The sequence below is a fragment of the Hyaena hyaena genome, unplaced genomic scaffold, assembly GCF_003009895.1.
Source record: "Hyaena hyaena isolate Hyena2069 unplaced genomic scaffold, ASM300989v1 scaffold_56, whole genome shotgun sequence".
NCBI lineage: Eukaryota > Metazoa > Chordata > Mammalia > Carnivora > Hyaenidae > Hyaena > Hyaena hyaena.
Genome location: NW_024080688.1, coordinates 48,743 through 65,123, shown reverse-complemented (window position 1 = coordinate 65,123; position 16,381 = coordinate 48,743). Strand labels below are relative to the sequence as shown.

At 47.0% G+C, this 16,381-nt stretch overlaps 1 protein-coding gene across 1 annotated transcript in view; it reads right to left on the bottom strand.

Annotated features, from left to right (window-relative positions):
- The window catches only part of FGD5 (FYVE, RhoGEF and PH domain containing 5), a gene marked incomplete at its 5' end in the record, with an annotated part of 70,002 nt that overhangs the window by 32,169 nt on the left and 21,452 nt on the right, over positions 1-16,381 (bottom strand). The window contains 5 exons of the mRNA XM_039231298.1: positions 76-134; positions 725-775; positions 2,485-2,572; positions 3,206-3,362; positions 3,623-3,783. Coding sequence (XP_039087229.1) covers positions 76-134; positions 725-775; positions 2,485-2,572; positions 3,206-3,362; positions 3,623-3,783 — 516 coding nt within the window. The remainder of the gene's footprint in view (positions 1-75; positions 135-724; positions 776-2,484; positions 2,573-3,205; positions 3,363-3,622; positions 3,784-16,381) is intronic.

Sequence of the window (16,381 nt, the reverse complement as noted above, 5' to 3'; positions counted from 1 at the left end):
GGAGTGGAATACCACAGGGCAGACCCTGGCAGGTCAGGGGAGGTGCTAGACCTGAGCCCCAGGAAACAGACTTACCCCTTGCTCCATGCTGTCATTGGCACGGTCTGTGATTTTGGAGATGAGGGTAAGTGCACCTGTGGAGGGAAATAGAGAAGACAGCCGGGCTGTGTGGGGAGAGCCAGTCCAGGAGTACCATCCTCTCCTCCTCCTCATCTTCCGTTCTCTCCCCACTGACCCCCAAGATCACTACAGTTGCAGGGCCTTGTATGTGGGCGGCACCAATTTTTTTCCTATGGCTGGGTCAGGTCACAGGTCCAACCCTAGCTTTACTACCACTGCCTAAGTGACCTTGACAGTGATTTGATCACTTTGTGCCTTAGTTTCCTTGGCTATAAACTGAATGTTAAAATAGGGACTGTCCTGGCAGGTTCCTAGAATTGGGAGGAACAGGGACATTGTGGTGACTTTATACCTGGCACCGCCTCCTATCACCAAACACTGATTACCCCTTCTCCTCTGACTGGATGACGGCCCATCCCTGGGAGCCCTGTGGTTGAGGTGAGCGGGGAATAACCGGAAGCCCCTGGGGTCTCATGTCCACTGTACATCTAGCTACCAGGGAAGGGGACATGCCCTGGGCCTGAAACTGCTGTAGAGTCCAGAGCTTGGGGACAGGGGCCAACGAGGAATGTGTCCCCATACTCCAGGTTCATGCTGCACTTACCCTGCGTGTTATCGTACTCAGCTGAGTCCGGACAAAGGTTGTTTAAATAGTCTGCAGGTAGAACAAGAGCCAGGGGTCAGTCTGCCCTAGAGAGGCCAGCCCCTCCTGTCCACAGCAGGAGCCCCCTGTTTCTAGACTTGGAAGACAAGGGCCAGAAGAATGGGGTATGCACCCCCTCACCCTTATTAGCCCACCACAACACCACACTAGGACAAAACCAGGTCCCTGGACCATCATCAGCATCACTGCCACCACTGCTAGCCATTCACTCATTCAACAACTATTGAGCGCTTGCTGCGTGCCTGGCACTGTGCTATGCCCTCAGGATATAGACAGTGACAAAGTGAAACCCTGCCTCTGAGAAGCACACTATCTGCTGGGAGAACAGATGCAACCGTCAACACAGTGGTATATGACATATTAACCCTTTAACACGTTTATACCACAGGGTCTGTGTGGGCTGGCTGTGTGTGTGTCACTTACTCCTTCTGGCAATGCCGGCACTCTTACTATTTCTGGAACATGCTAAACCTGTTAATAGCCCCAGGGCCTTTGCACTCACTATTCCCTCTACTTGGTAGTCTCTTCTTCCAGATCTTCATAGGGTTCATGTCCTCACTTTGCTGAGATTTCTGTACCATGTTACCTCCTCAGACAGGTCCTTCCTGAGTGCTGTATCTAATTCAGGGCACTAATTACCTCCATTCCCTTGAACACCTTTATTTTCTTCAGAGCTCTTACCACAGACATATCATATTCTTATTTCCTTGGTAGTACAAACTCCACAGTGTCACAGAGTTTTGGCTGTTTAATGCACTATTATACCTCCAGCATCTAGCATGGGGCCTGGGATATAGTAGATGCTCAGAAAACATATGTTGAATTAGATGAACGAATTCTGTGCCTCTTGGCCCTAATGTACTTTCCTTATGGCCCTGGTCACTATCTGGAATTACATGCATATCTCTACATGTGGGCATCTGTCTCCCCACTGGAATAGCAGCCCACCAGGCCAGGGACTTTGTCCATTTGGGAGGCAGTTGGGTAAGTGTCTTGACAGAGGTGTGGTGCTTCTGGTGGGTGGAGGTAGGGGAGTGGATGCTATTCCCTGAGGAGAGTTTGTAAAAAGGAAAGGAAGGAAAGAGGACTTAGGGCTGAGGCCTGAGAAACACTGGCATTTATGTATGGGGACAGTGGAGGAAGGGAGGTTGTCAACACAGAAGGGAAGGGTAGTCAGAGAGGTCTGAGGGAGGCAGGGAGACAGTATGTCACAGAAACCTCAGGAGGAGAGGCTTTCAAGAAGCAGCAAGTGATCAGTGGCAAAGCCACAGAGATGGCCACAGTGGGTCCAAGATGGAAAATGTCCACTGATTTCGCCCCAAGAAGGGCTTTGGTGGTAAGAGGAGATCTAGGGAAATGAGACACCGGTTGAGAAAATGCAGAACAGGGGAAGGGATGAGTTCATGTGTTTAGGATGGGAGAGGCTGAAGGAGGACATGGAAGGCAGCCACTGAAGCCAGGTTTCCAGGCGGCGGCAGAGGGTCCAGAGCGTAGCCAAAGGGAAGACGGTGGCAGAGTCTAGCAGTCTGGAGGGTCAGAGGCCAGGAACCGGGAGCAATCCCCACCCCTACCCGCTCCCGCCATGGTGGGAGGGGAGGGTGTGATGACATAGCTTGCCACCATCAGCCGCACCCCTCCTCAGCTGCCCTCCCCACCTCCCCACACCACCTCAGTGCACCCTGACCTCCTGCGGGGCCCACCTGTGAGGAGCACTTGGTACTGGAAGAGGCGCTGAACCACCCGCAGCAGCCGGTGCTTCACGCTCGGGCCACCTCCTTGCTGACTCTGCTGCTCCCAAGAGACAGGGAGGACAAAACTCTGTCAGAGACCCCTGTCTCAGGGCACCAAGCTACAGCATCCCTCATATACTGTCCCATCCATACCTCTTCCTGGCCACACTGAACTTCTCCCCCATCTTTAAAACCAGGTTCCCTTCCTCCAGGAAGGCCTCCCAGATTAGCATCACCCTGCTGTGACCGTTCATTCCTTCAGGCTCACAATCAGTGCTATATTCAGTAACATACATCTCCTAGTCTCTGTTGCATCTAGTATTAGTAAAAGGAAAAAAGCCCCCGTTTTTCCTGTTCAGTAACTGGATCCCCAGTTAGGGACCATTTGTTGGTCATTCTAATGGGTGTGGCTCCAGCTAACTTTGTGCTTTTCTCCTGGGACAGGAGAATGGCCACTAAACTCTCACCCTCATAGAGGCTCATGGGGTTGTCATCAATTGCCCAACAGGAAATGTTCTGGGTTCTAGGTATTTCCTCCTTCTGGGTCACCCTCTCCTCCCCGAGCCAGGTCTTTCCCTCTGACCCTCAGCCTCAGACTACCAAGAAGCCCCACTGATATTCAGGAAGCCCTTCCATGCCTGCCCCACCCCTGTATCCTTAGAGTAGATTCTTGGAGGATCAAGGCACCCACCTCAAACTCACGGACAGCAGCTGCCAGCCGGGGGGAGTGCAGGCAGTTCTCACTGAGTAGACTCAGACACCTGTCGAACTGCAAGATGTGGGCGGCATGGTGGTCAAACTCCTGCTCCCGGGCCAGGAAGACATCGGCCACCTGCTGCTGGTCCTCCCTGCAGCCGGGGAGGAGGATGGGACAGCGAGAACTCAGCATTGTGACCAGCACCGGGTTAGTTGGTGAGCGCTGGTCACATCATTGGGTGGTGAACCCAGCTTGACCCTCCCACACTCGTTTTACTTTGGGCAAATGACCTAACACCTGCATCTCGACCTCTGCATTGGTCAAATAGAGACAGAGTTCACTTGGTGAGGCTTTAACCACCCATTCCCCCAGTGCAATAGAGGTAGGGGCAGGAGACCATGGACAGCTCACCAGTGCAACAGCCTCTCCCTGAGCTCCTCCAGGATCCCCTGGTGAAGGTCTCGGATGGCTGGGAGTTCACTCAGGCCGTGCCTCAGCTCCTCCCTGGCCAATGTGTCCTTGTTCTCTTGGTCTATTTCATCCAAGGCCCTCATGACAGCTCCGTGGAAATCCTGAAACCCCAAAGTCCTGTTACCCACTGTTGACAGGACTGAGCACACGTCCCCTGTGGCTCTGAAGCCCTGGCCTATGCACATATAGCACAGGACCCCAGGCCAGCATCTCAGACCCCAGCCTTCTCACCTGTAAAACAGGAGTGATAACACACACCTGGTGATCACAGGCGACTGATGCCCGAAGAGCACCCACCACAACTCCTGGTGCAGCGGAGGCTTTCAAGAAGGTTCATTCCTGGATGTGGGTCATGCCCTTCTGAAAACCCTCTGAAGAAGTACAAAGCTCTGCTCTACCATTATCCATCTTTCAAAAGGTTCATGCACTGTGTTGTTTTAAAACAAAGTCTAAACAAATCACAGGCACCCAATCCATGGTGTGTTAAGCAGTCACTGACAATGATGCAGACAGTGCCTATGTAAAAATACTCATGTCCTCGAGTTAGGACATCAAGAAGAGATACAAAGTTGTCTTTCCACCTGACATGGTTGTCCAAAAAGAGGAACAAAGGAAAAAGCTGAAAAGAAATGGAGTGAAATGTAAACAGTGGCTGTGTCAGGCATAAGATTAGGAATGTTTTTTTTCTTTTCTGTTCTCTAAAATTTCTGTATTGTGATTAATTACCTTAAAAATTCAACTAAATTTAATGAACACTAAAATTATAAAGAATGCAACACCTTTCTCACAGCAACAAAAAAATTCATCTTCAAATACCCACTCATGCATGAGCTCCAGGTCTATAGTTTTAATTATATGGAATACACTGAAAGCACCTTGAATTGTGGAACAATACACATGAGGAAAACCTCAGCATCAGAGGTCATGTGGTCCAGCCCAAATCAAGGTCAAATCACCTTCATAACATTCAGGAAGCATGCCCACACTGCCTGTTTGATTGCCTCCCTGACAGAGAACTCATTAATGAGCAAGACAGTTAATTCCACTGCTGAGCAGTTTTTATTGCTAGAATGGTCTCTTTACACTGAGATCTGAAAGGGGAAAATGCCTGAGAGGATGAGCAGCCCCTCCTTCAGGAAGTCTTTCTGGTCTTCTCCAGAAAAAGAGTGCAGAAGAAGGGGAGGGCTGGGGGAAAAAGTGGGGAAGTAGGACAGGGCTAGAGAGAAAGACAAAAGGAGAGAGAAAGAAAAATGAGAAAGTAGAGAGAAAGAGAGGGAGAAAGAGGAGAAAGCCAGAGGGTGGGAAGCAAGGAAGGGACTGATGGACAGCAGGACACAGAACCCTCCAATATCTGTAAAGAGGCTGTCAGACAGAGGCCAGCAGGTGTGGGGGTGACAAATGTCTCTGAACACCTCCTCCAGACCACAGTTGACCTCCTGGTGCTGTAACCTGCCTGCAGGGGGTGCTAGTGGAGGAGGACAAGGAGAGGGCACCACTCTCCCTGGCTTGTGGTCCCAAGGAGGGAGAATGAGCTGGCTCCTCCTGAGGCCAGCCCTCATGGCCCCAGTCTGGTGCAACTGGAAGACTTCAGGACACCTCTAGCCCTGTCACTGAGGTCAGAAACTCAGGGTTGAGTCTTCAATAATAAATGGATTCTCTGGCTGAAGGCATGTATGTCTTTAAGTGGAGACCACATGCCAAATCAAATCCCTTTGTATCTAAGCTATCAGAACCTTTCCTGAAAGCACGTGTCAGAGGGTGGAGAGTGTGGACTACAAATGAGAGGTAAAGGGAGGTGGTGTTCAATTCTTATTTCTGCCCACAGTGGGTTCTGGGACACTGGGGTCATTCTGAACCTGGAGAGGGGGTTTCTCTGCTGACCCAAAGGCAGGAGAACCCTCCCACTCTTCTTCATGGGTCTCCATGGTTAAGACCCAGGCTGCAGCCCCACAGGCTCTTCCCAGCCCTGGCATCCCAGAGAAAGAAAGAAAACGTCCTGATGAAGAACAATAATTCCTCTTGCTTGGGCAGCTGGTTGAAGGACTTTCAACACATTGTCATTAGCTCTGTGCCAGGTTCAAGCCCAGCTATACCAGCAGAGTAGCTGATGACTATGGGCAAGCTGTCTCACCTATCTGAGCCTCATTTTCCTCATCTGTAAAATGGAAATAATGGTACCACTAAGTACAGCATGAAGCCACTGGGAGGTTCATCCTGATGCTGAAAACTGCTTTATAAACTGTAAAGTGTTATCCCCATGGCAACTGTGATCATATTTTAGCTATGACATCTTCAGAGTAGAGTTACATCTGTTTTGTTTCCTGCTATGTTTCTAAAGTTCAACAGAGCATGTGACACAGAGGAGTTTTATTATACTTTATTATATTATACTGATTGAAAGACCTTTATTTAACAGAGAAGGAGAGTGAGCCAGAGGGGAGCTAAGACTGCAATCCAGTCCCACTGCAGCCCAGACCACCACAGAGAGGGGGAGAGGGAGAGGGCGAGGGAGAGAGAAAGCACAAGCAAAGACAAGACTGATGGCTGCATGTGTGTCACACCCCAGGGAGCTAAGATATTAACCGCTCTGCAAGCTAGTTTCTCATCTGTAATTAATTCTCACTAAATTGACTAAGTCCCAATGGGCAGGATGGCCATCATCAACATGACTCATTTCAAAAACTGGAGTATAATTGGACTTGCCACAAACATCCGTTCTTAAAACTCATGCATCAGCTGGAAGCACCAATGGCCTGTCTCACCATCCATCACTCCCTGAAAGGTTTCTGCTGTCCCAATAGTTCTGGCCATCACTGCACCTGGGGGCTCTCAGACAGAGGAAGGAGGCAGGAGATACCTAGCCCTGGTCCCCTTATTCATTCAACAAATAGAGAGTGACTGCTCTGCACCAAGCCCTGAGGAGAGAGTGGGAGCAGGAGATACTGTTCTGCCCTCAAAGAGTTTGCAATCTAGAGGAAAAGAAAGGAGTAAAAACACAATTTCAACACAGAGGCATCAGTACTATGATGGGGAAAGGCACAGAGGCTGTGGCAGGCCATGAGAGGGAGGCTTGACTTAGCTCTGGGAAAGCATGCCAGGAAGGCAACAACTCCTCTGAGATAGGAGGGGAGTGTTTCAGGCAGAGGAGACAGCATGTGCAAAGGCCCTGAGGTGAAGAAGGAACTAAGTTTAAATGTGTCTTGGGTGCAGTGTGTATGTACATGTGCATGTGTACACCTTGCAAGAAGTACACAGGACTGGAATACGATGGCAACGAGGGTTAGACAGATGACCCATCATACAGGGCCCTGCAGGCTTTTAAAGACACTTGGGTTTCATCCTGGGGTGACGGGGAGCCACTGGATCAAATATCAATCTTAGAAAATTTACATTGTTGGGAGAACAAACTGGAGGTGGCCAGAATGAGAGCAAGATCAGTGAGAAGGCTGCCACGGTCATCCAGGAGAGAGGCCCAGACCCAATGGTGGCCACGGGGACAGAGAGAGGGGATGGACTAGAGATAATAAGGAAGAAGAACTGAGTGGCCACAATGCCTGCAGGATCCAATCCAAAGCCCCTTGGGCATGAGAGGCCTTCCTGATCTGGTTCCCCTTCTCACCATGACCACTTGCCGGCTCTCTGGAGCCCCTGCTCCAGCCTTAAAGCTTCTAGGCCCCAAGCCAAGGCCTAGAAAACCCAAATGAGTCCTTGTCAGTCTGGAGAGTTGCAAATGTGTGACCCTGGGCAAGTCACTTCATCTCTATTGACCTCAATTTCCCCCTCTGCTAAATGGGGATACAAATACCTTCTTCCCAGTGTTTGTGCATATTGCCTTCTGCTGTGTTTAAGGATTATTTGTTTTCATGCCGCCCTCTCCCAAAGACTTAGTTTTACTTATCTCTGTAAACCCAGCACCCTGCACAGGGAAGGTGATCAACACACGACAGCAGCCAACATTTACTGAACACTCACACCATGCGAGCCATGTGTGCTCCACACTACGTTCACTTTCTCATCTAACCCTCAAAACAACTCTCTCAGTTCGGCACTATTACTATTTCTATTTTACCAATAAAATACTCAGGACCAGAAGGACTAAGTAAATTGCCTAATGTCATCAAGATGGCAAGATCTGAGCCCAAGTCAGCCTGACTCCAAAGTCGTAGCTCTCTTACAGATTGCCCAGACAGGGGGTGACTTGCTAAGGTCAAGGAAGGGGACTAGAACTTGGTTCTTGAGTGCTGGCCGGGGCTCCTGGCATAATCTCAGAGACCCTGGGGCAGCTTGGTGGAGAGGCCCAAGTGTGAGGACTGCCTCTCTGCTCTGGAGCCCAGACAAGTTTCCTGGAGCTCACAGGTTCTCAAGACCCTGTCCTGGGCTAGTGTGCCGTGGAAGCTAGGACCTCACATGAAGGGGCCTAGTCCCTTGGCCCCTTTCTCTCTTCTCCAAACTCACTACTGAGTTTTCTAGGCAACACAGTACCTCCATTCTCTGAGCTAAACACTTGGTGGGTGGCCAAGGTCCTCCTTGCAAGTAGTCAAACCACTGATGTTGCCACCAAAAGTCAAGTGGACTCACTGGGATCCCATTTGGCCAAACGCACACCAACCTCAACCACGACCCACCTGTGTCACAAACATGCCCTGGCAGGCCATGAGCTGTCCAGTAGACATGACTTCACCTGGCCTGGTCAGTCAGGGAAGGGTACTTTGGAACCGTGAAAGCAGTTCTGTGAGGGGCACACAAACACTTCTTAAGCTGTATACAAAAAGTATGAACTACACAGAAAAATAAATAAGTTGGACTTCATGTTAACAGATGAATATGGCAAAAGGGAATCTGACTGTTCTATGTACTATTCCTATTCGTGTTACTTTTCTGTAAAACTGAATATTTTTAAAATAGAAGTTTAAAAAAATCATTGAAAAGGTAAGATAAAAAGGGAAAAATACTTAGAAACAAGTTTAACCAAAGAAGCATAGAACCTACACTCCCAAACAACAAAACTTCATTGAAAAAAATTAAAGAAGCCCTAAGTCAATGGAAAGAAGTCTCATATACACAGCTTAATACTGTTAAGAGGTAACAGTCCCCAAGCTGATACAGAGATTCGTCTCAGCCCCCATCAAAATCCCAGTACTTTTTTTAGAGAAACTGACAAGCTGATTCTAAAATTCACATGAAGATGCAAGGGACGCAGAATAGCCAAAACTATCTTGAGGAGCACTTGGGTGGCTCAGTCAGGCTTCCAACTTTGGTTCAGGTCATGATCTCATGGTTCGTGGGTTCAAGCTCTGCGTTGGGCTCTGTGCTGACAGCTCAGAGCCTGGAGTCTGCTTCAGATTCTGCATCTCCCTCTCTCTCTGCCCCTCCCCTGCTTGTGCTCTCTCTCTGTGTCTCAAAAATAAATAAACGTTAAAAAATTTTAAAAAAGGAGAAAAGAAAAAAACTATTTTGAAAAAGAAGAACAAAGGTGAAAGATTCAGTTCCTGGTTTCAGAACTTACTAAAGGCCTGCATAAATCAACACTGTGCGGGATTGGTATAGGACAGACATAAAGATCAATGAAATAGAATTAAGGGCCCGTAGACATAAACTCATAAATAAATGTTTATGGTTAAGTGGTTTTTAACAAGGGTGCCAAGAAAATTCAGTGGAGAAAAAAACCTTTTCAACAAATGGTACATCAAATATCAACAAATGATATTTGAGTATCTACATTCAAAAGAATGAATTGGGACTCCTTCTTTATATCATATACAAAAATTAACCTGGAATCAAATACCTAAATGTCAAAGCTAAAACTATAAACTCTTTAAAGAAAATAGGGGAGTAGATCTTTGTGATTTGGGGCTAGACAAAGCATTCTTAGATGTGACATCAAAGGCGCACCCGGCAAAAGAAAAAATTAGATTACATCAAAATTAAAAACTTAACATGCTTCAAAGGACACTATCGAGAGAATGAAAAGACAAGCCACAGAACAGGAGGAAATATTTACAAATCACGTATCTGATACAGATACAGAATATATACAGAATAATACAGAATTATAATACAGAATTATAATAAAAAGATAGCCCTTTAAAAAATGGGGAGAGGATTTGAAAAGACAGTTCTCCAAAGAAAATATACAAATGACCAAGAAGTACATGAAAAGACAGATGCCTGACATCATTAGTCTTTAGGGAATAGCAAAACCAAGACCATAATGAGATCCCACTTTACACCCCCCCAAGATGGCTATAATAAAAAAAGATAGATAATAACAAGTCCCTCAAGGAGGTGGGAGAAACTGGAGCCCTCACACACTGCTGGTGGGAATGTAAAATGGCACAGCTGTGTTGGAAAACAACGGGCAGTTCCTCAAAAGGTTAAAAAGCTACCATATGGTCCAGCAATTGCTCCCCTAGGTATATTCTCGTGAGAATGGAAAATGTATGTTCATATAAGAATTTGTCCACAAATGTTCATAGTAGCATTTTCAAAATAATCAAAAAGTAGAAAGAACTTCAAGGTCTATCTATCAACTGATGAATGGATAAACAAAATGTGGTCTATCCACACAATGGAATATTAGCCATGAAAAGGGATGAAGTACTGACACATCCTATAATGTAGATGGACCTTGCTACAATTTATGTGACATGTCAAAAATAGGAAAATCTACAGAGACAGAGCTAGATAGTGGGTGCCTAAGGCTGAGTCAGGGTGATGGTGAGTGACAGCTTTAGAGTTTGGGGTTTCTTTTTGGGATCATGAGAACGTGCCAAAATTGATTGTTGTGATGATTACAAAACTCTAAACATACTAAAAACCATTGTATTTACACTTTAAGTGGTTGAATTGTATGGTATGAGATTTATATCTCAATTAAGCTATGAAAAATTGAATAGGGAAGCCAGAGATCGGGAGATTATTTACAATACTTATATCTGAAAATAGACTTGTGTCCAGGATAAAGAATTCCTACACATCCATAAGAAAAAGATAGACAACCCAATTAAAAAGTGAGTAAAAGAACTTCAAATGAGGATTTCCAAATGGCTAGTAAACAGAAAGATACTCAATTTCAGGAACCAACAGTTGGTGGTTGCTGCTAAAACAACAATGAGAAGCCACTATACAACCACCAGAATGGCCATGAGTAAAAAGATGGACAATATCAATATGCTGGCAGCATAAGGAACGTTATTCCCAAATGTTGGGGGTCGAAGTATATACTGCCCCAACCACTCTGCAATCCTACTTGGCAGTTCCTAATAAGGCTGAATCTATGCTTACTCTATGACCAATTCCACTCTAGGTAGATATTGAGGAGAAATGAGTGCTTATGTTCCCTAATGATACATATAAGAACATTCATAGCAGCTTTATAACAGTCCAATCTGGAAACAAACCAAATGATCATTAACAGGAAGACAGATACACCAACTGTGGTATATCCACACAAAAAGAATACTAATATGCATGCAAACTTGGATGAATCTCACATATTATGTCTAGCTAAAGAAGCCAGACACAAAAGAATACATAATTAATGACTCCATTCATATGAAATCCAACAACAGGCTAAACCAATCCAATGTGATGGAAAGCAAACACTGGTAACCTCTGGAAGCTGACATGGACTGGGGAGGGGCCCAGGGCATCTCCCGAGATGCTGAAAATGCTCTACTTGAGTGGTGGTTACAAGCACACACACGCACACACATACACACATATATTAAAAATTTCGGCCCTACCCTTAAGATTTGTACACTTAACTATCTGTAAGTTACAAAACATTTTTTTTAAAAACGAAAGCGGCTCTCTGTGGTCCCTGGGTGAGGAAAGACAAACCCTGCTTTCCCCCACTACTTTCATATATCCTCCAAGCCCTTCATTTAGAGTTCAACTCCCAGCCTAACTCTGTGGCGGACTGCTCATTTCTGTATACCCCAGCTACTCCAAGATACACTTGCTTCACAGTCACCTGCGGGACTTACTGAAACCCAGATCACGGGGCTCACCTCCAGAGCGTCCGTTCAGCAGGCTGGGAATGGGCCTGGGAAATTTTCATTTCTCCCATGTTCCCAGGCGCTGCCCGTCCTGGGACCACACTTTGAGCACTGCTGCTTTATAGGGGTCCTCTTTCCAGCCGCTGTGTCTTTGTTCTGCGCTTCTGACATCTGAGCCATACCTTGCTCACCTTTCAAAGCTGCTTCAAACCCCCACCTCCATCATGAAGCCCTCCTGGGTCAGTCTAGTAGTCAGTCTAGCAGCCTTTCAAGTGTCCTATAGCCTCTGGAACTCTGGGTCACAGCCTGAAGGAAGCCATCTTGGTCTCAGAATGTCTCTGAAGTCTCATGTTTTAGCTTAAGAATTAAGGTATATTTAACATTATTCTCCAAAATATACCCATGATTTAACTTACTTAAAAATATGTATCTAGGGGCATCTGGGTGGCTCCATTGATTAAGCTCTGATGGTTAAGCTCTGACTTCAGCTCTGGTCATGATCTCATGGTTCACGGGTTTGAGCCCCGCGTCGGGCTCTGTGCTGTTGGCACAGAGCCTGCTTCAGATTCTCTGTCCCACCCCCCGCCTTTCCCCCCACTTGTGTTCTCTCTCTCACAATTAAACATTAAAAAAAACTTTTTTAACTAAAAAAAAAGATATGTATCTAAAGCAGAGCAGAAGCTCTTAGAAAATGTGCTTGTTGATGCTGTGGCCTCCAGCGCTCATGGACACCTACTGCATACCTCAGGTAGGGATGTATCCCAGCCTGAAAACCAACAGCTTCACAGAACTTTGCATCATCAGGCTATTCACCCTCCAATTATGCAGGGAGCAGACTGTATCTCATTCACTTCCACCCTTAAATTGAGCCAGCTTTGTTTGTAACTGTGCTGAGTGAATGTTTTATACCATGTTTTCTAATGCTCCTGGGATCTGTGCACAGCCAGGGGTGGGGACCTGTATTCCAGAGGGTGCCTGTCTCAAGGGGCAGGGAATCACAGAGAACTCATGCTGAAGGGACCTTATAGGATCATGTGCCTGTGGGTCACAAATGTTACTGTCCATCAGCATCACCTGAAGTTTCGCTAAAACACAGATGCCCAGAACCTACCCCTAGAGTTTCTGACTTAGCAGCTCTGGGTTGGGGCCCAGGAATATGCATTTCTCATAAATTCCCAGGTGATGCTGGTGCCAACTGGTCCAGGGGCCATGTTCTGAGAACCACTAGAATAGATGACTATTTCTCACACTGCTCCTGGAGACCCAGGGATTAGAGAGGTGGAGGCAGAGCCCAGACTTTGGCCCCTCCCACCTTTGAAACAAAGCACCTCTGCCCTCAAGCTACTCTTCATACTGAGGTTCTGAATAAAATTCCACTTGAAGACAGCTTTCATGGCTAAAAATGTCTGAGTCCCACCAGCCATCTCAGGGTGAGGGATAAAGGAGGAAGAGACTTTCCAGGGTCACACAGCAGTTTTTTTTTTTTTTCCCTGAACTGAATGAAAATACACAGGGAAGAGCCACGTACCTGGAGTGGGAACCACTTTACTGAGAATTCCCCAACAGCTACTACATTCATACCTCCCAGTAAGGACAGCTTACCCCTTCCCCAACAGTTCAGGTAGAAAGAAAAGCACATTTTCTCACATTGAACCAAAATTTATCCCTCTCTGAGTGTACCAAAGATCAATGAGCTCCCTTTGTCCTGGAAAAGCCCAGCAAAGACTTAGAAACGGGGCCCTCCCCACTGAATTAAAACTTACTTTTTACTGTCGTCTACGGACTGGGGCTACAAAAGTAAAAGTAAGACACTGTATGTTAACTAACTAAATTTTAAATATTAAAGAAATGCAAAATGCTGTGGTGGGTGGGATCCAGAACAGAAAAGGACTTCAGTAAAAGTGAAGGGTATCTGAATAAAGTACGGGATTTAGTTAATATAAATAAATAAATAAATAAAAGTAGGAGACAGAGTCAAAATCTTCCTAGCTCCACACAACTTTCCCAGCATGAGGCTATCTGGGAGCTTGGTCTGGGTTAAGCTGTGGGTGCCCCAGCACCACTCCCTCCCAACCCCCCAAACCACCCTTGCCCCAATCTCCTTCGTTGCATCTGCCCTTCTCAGGGCTCTCAAATTCCTATGCCTCCCTTTTGAAAGGCCTTGGGTTATGGCATTCAGGCCCTCCCTCCAGATCAGCTCTCTAAGCCACTTCCTGTACACCACACCCCCTCCAAGCCCTCCACTCTGTGGACTTCTTCCTGCTGCTCCTGTACACTGGAAGGCCTGTTCCTACTTTCTGTCCATCAATGCCAGATCAACATCCTCTCTTCTAGGAAGCCTTCCCTGATTTCATTCCCCCTACACACACTCATTCTCCCTTCCTCAGGTTCCTTACCACCTAAATCGACAGTTCCACTACTGTCTCCTTGTCTTCTCAGGGCTCTGGGGCAGATGGCCCTGGCCCTACTTCTTACAGACTGTGTGACCTTGGGCAAGTCACTCGTCTTCTCTGAGACTCAGTTTTGGACTTATTCAACCATGTGAGAAATATTTACTGAGCACAGACTATGTGCAATTAAGTGACAACGTATGTAAATTGTCAAACACACAACAGGAGGTGAACACACGCTCACTGCCACCCCTCCTCGCATCAGGTACACTGGACACTGGCTGTAACAAGCAGCCAGAGCTGGCTGGGTAAGCAAGAGGGGACGCGGGTAGGGGGCAAACTGACAGCACCCAACTTACATAAATTCATAAATATGGTACTGAGTCCCTCTAGATCCTGCACTTGCCCCAGTCACGTCAGCACCATGGCCATGGCTGAATTAAACACATATGCAGTGATAAAGGAGGGCTTCTGAGTAAGTGTCCTTTTCCTCCAAGGTCTGAGAAATCGGGCTTGTCTTGGACACTCCTGCTGCGCCTTCAGGTGGCTACCACCATTGAGCAAGGCAGGTGTGGGAGGTGATCAGTGGGCTGGATGCAGGCGGAATCTGAGAAGCCTCTTGTCTGCCTTTCAGCCTCCTAACACTCCTCCTAAGTTCCTCTGACCCTTTAACAAAAGCCTGCCAGGACTCAAGCACCTGAGAGCCTTCTCCCCACCCCACACACTCACTCCCTCGGGGAAATGTGGGCCGCTGCCAGGGCTTTGGGTGACATCTCCACACTTGATCACTGCTGGTAGACATTGTGTGCCCAGCCCATCACTGGGATGTCCTTCTCCTGCCCCTCATGGTTCACAAAACTCACACTAAACTCCTCATCACCCCCATGCCTAGCCCGACCCCCTCCAGCACTTGCTGCTAGGGTGAGTCAGCAAGCCAGAAATCTGCTACCTCTCCTGCATCCCACAGCCCATCACCCAGCCTGCAGTCCTCCAATCTGCCTGCAGCACTCCAGTCCAGTGTCAGCTCCTGCTGAATCACTCAGTGGCCTCCCCACAAACTCTAGGGGATCAAACCCAAAGCCCCAGTGGGGCTCACAGGGTTCTTCCTACTCTGCCTCTCACCTATCACCGCTCTCTCACAAACATGCTCCAGCCATCTAGAATTTCTTTGTTTCCAAACACCCTAATCTCTAACTGGCCTCTGGATCTTTGCACATGCAGATCCCCTTGTCAGGTACAAGCCTTCCTCACCTGGCTAACTGCTTCCCATCCTGCAGGTCTCAGCTTAGACACATTTCCTCTGGGAGTCCTTCTCCCACACCCAGAAGCCTGGGACAGGTGCCTCATGTGAATCTCTCAGGCTCAATATGCCCCTACCATTGTACTAATATTGCCCCTTTTTGTGCCTGTCTCCTTCCTAGACTGTCTGTCCCTGAAGGGCAGGGACCCCATACCCAGTACATAAGAGGTGCTCAGGAAATGTTTCTGACTGAAGAAGTGTTGGACTGCTGCAAGGGCTCACCCAGCCATCACTCATTCATCAGATATTTACTGAGCCCTGATGGTGCTCTGGGCCTCATAAGCCACTGGGAATGGGACCAGTCAATCTCTCTGCCTTCCAGGAGCTCTGAGTTTAGTGAGGGAGAAGGACAGTAAGCAAGCCTCTAAAACAGCCCCAAAATAAATGAAGCAAAGCAGATGGAATGGAAGGGAGGGATAGATAGGTCAATAATCAATAACCCCACTCTCAGTAAGGGATAGACGGATGAGACAGAAAGCCAGCAAGGATGGAGGAGACTCAAACAGCACTGTCAATCAGCCTGATCTAAGTGACATCTATAGGACACCCACCAGCTAGAGCAGAAAACACATTCTTTTCAAGCACACACAGAACATTCCCCAGAATACACTATATGCCAGGCCACAAAACAAACCTCAATAAATTTAAAACCACACAAAGTACATTCTCCAACTACGATGGCGTTAAAAGTGAGCAGCAGAAGGAAATCTGGGAAATTCACAAATAGTTAGAAATAGAACAACATAATTTTAAATAACTCATGGGTCAAAGAAGAAATCACAAGGGGAATTAGAAAGTATTTGGAATTGTATGAAAATAAAAATACATAAGTAAACAAATACATAAATTAGATGATTTTAGATATGAAAGGTTCTGTGAAGAATATAAGTGAAGTATGAGCTGATACAAAATAGGAGGTACAGCTATGGTTCCCTAACTTCCCTTGGCATCCACACCCTTGCTGTGGTCTCATCATGGGGAGAGCAGAGCCCTGTCCCTTGTCTTTGGG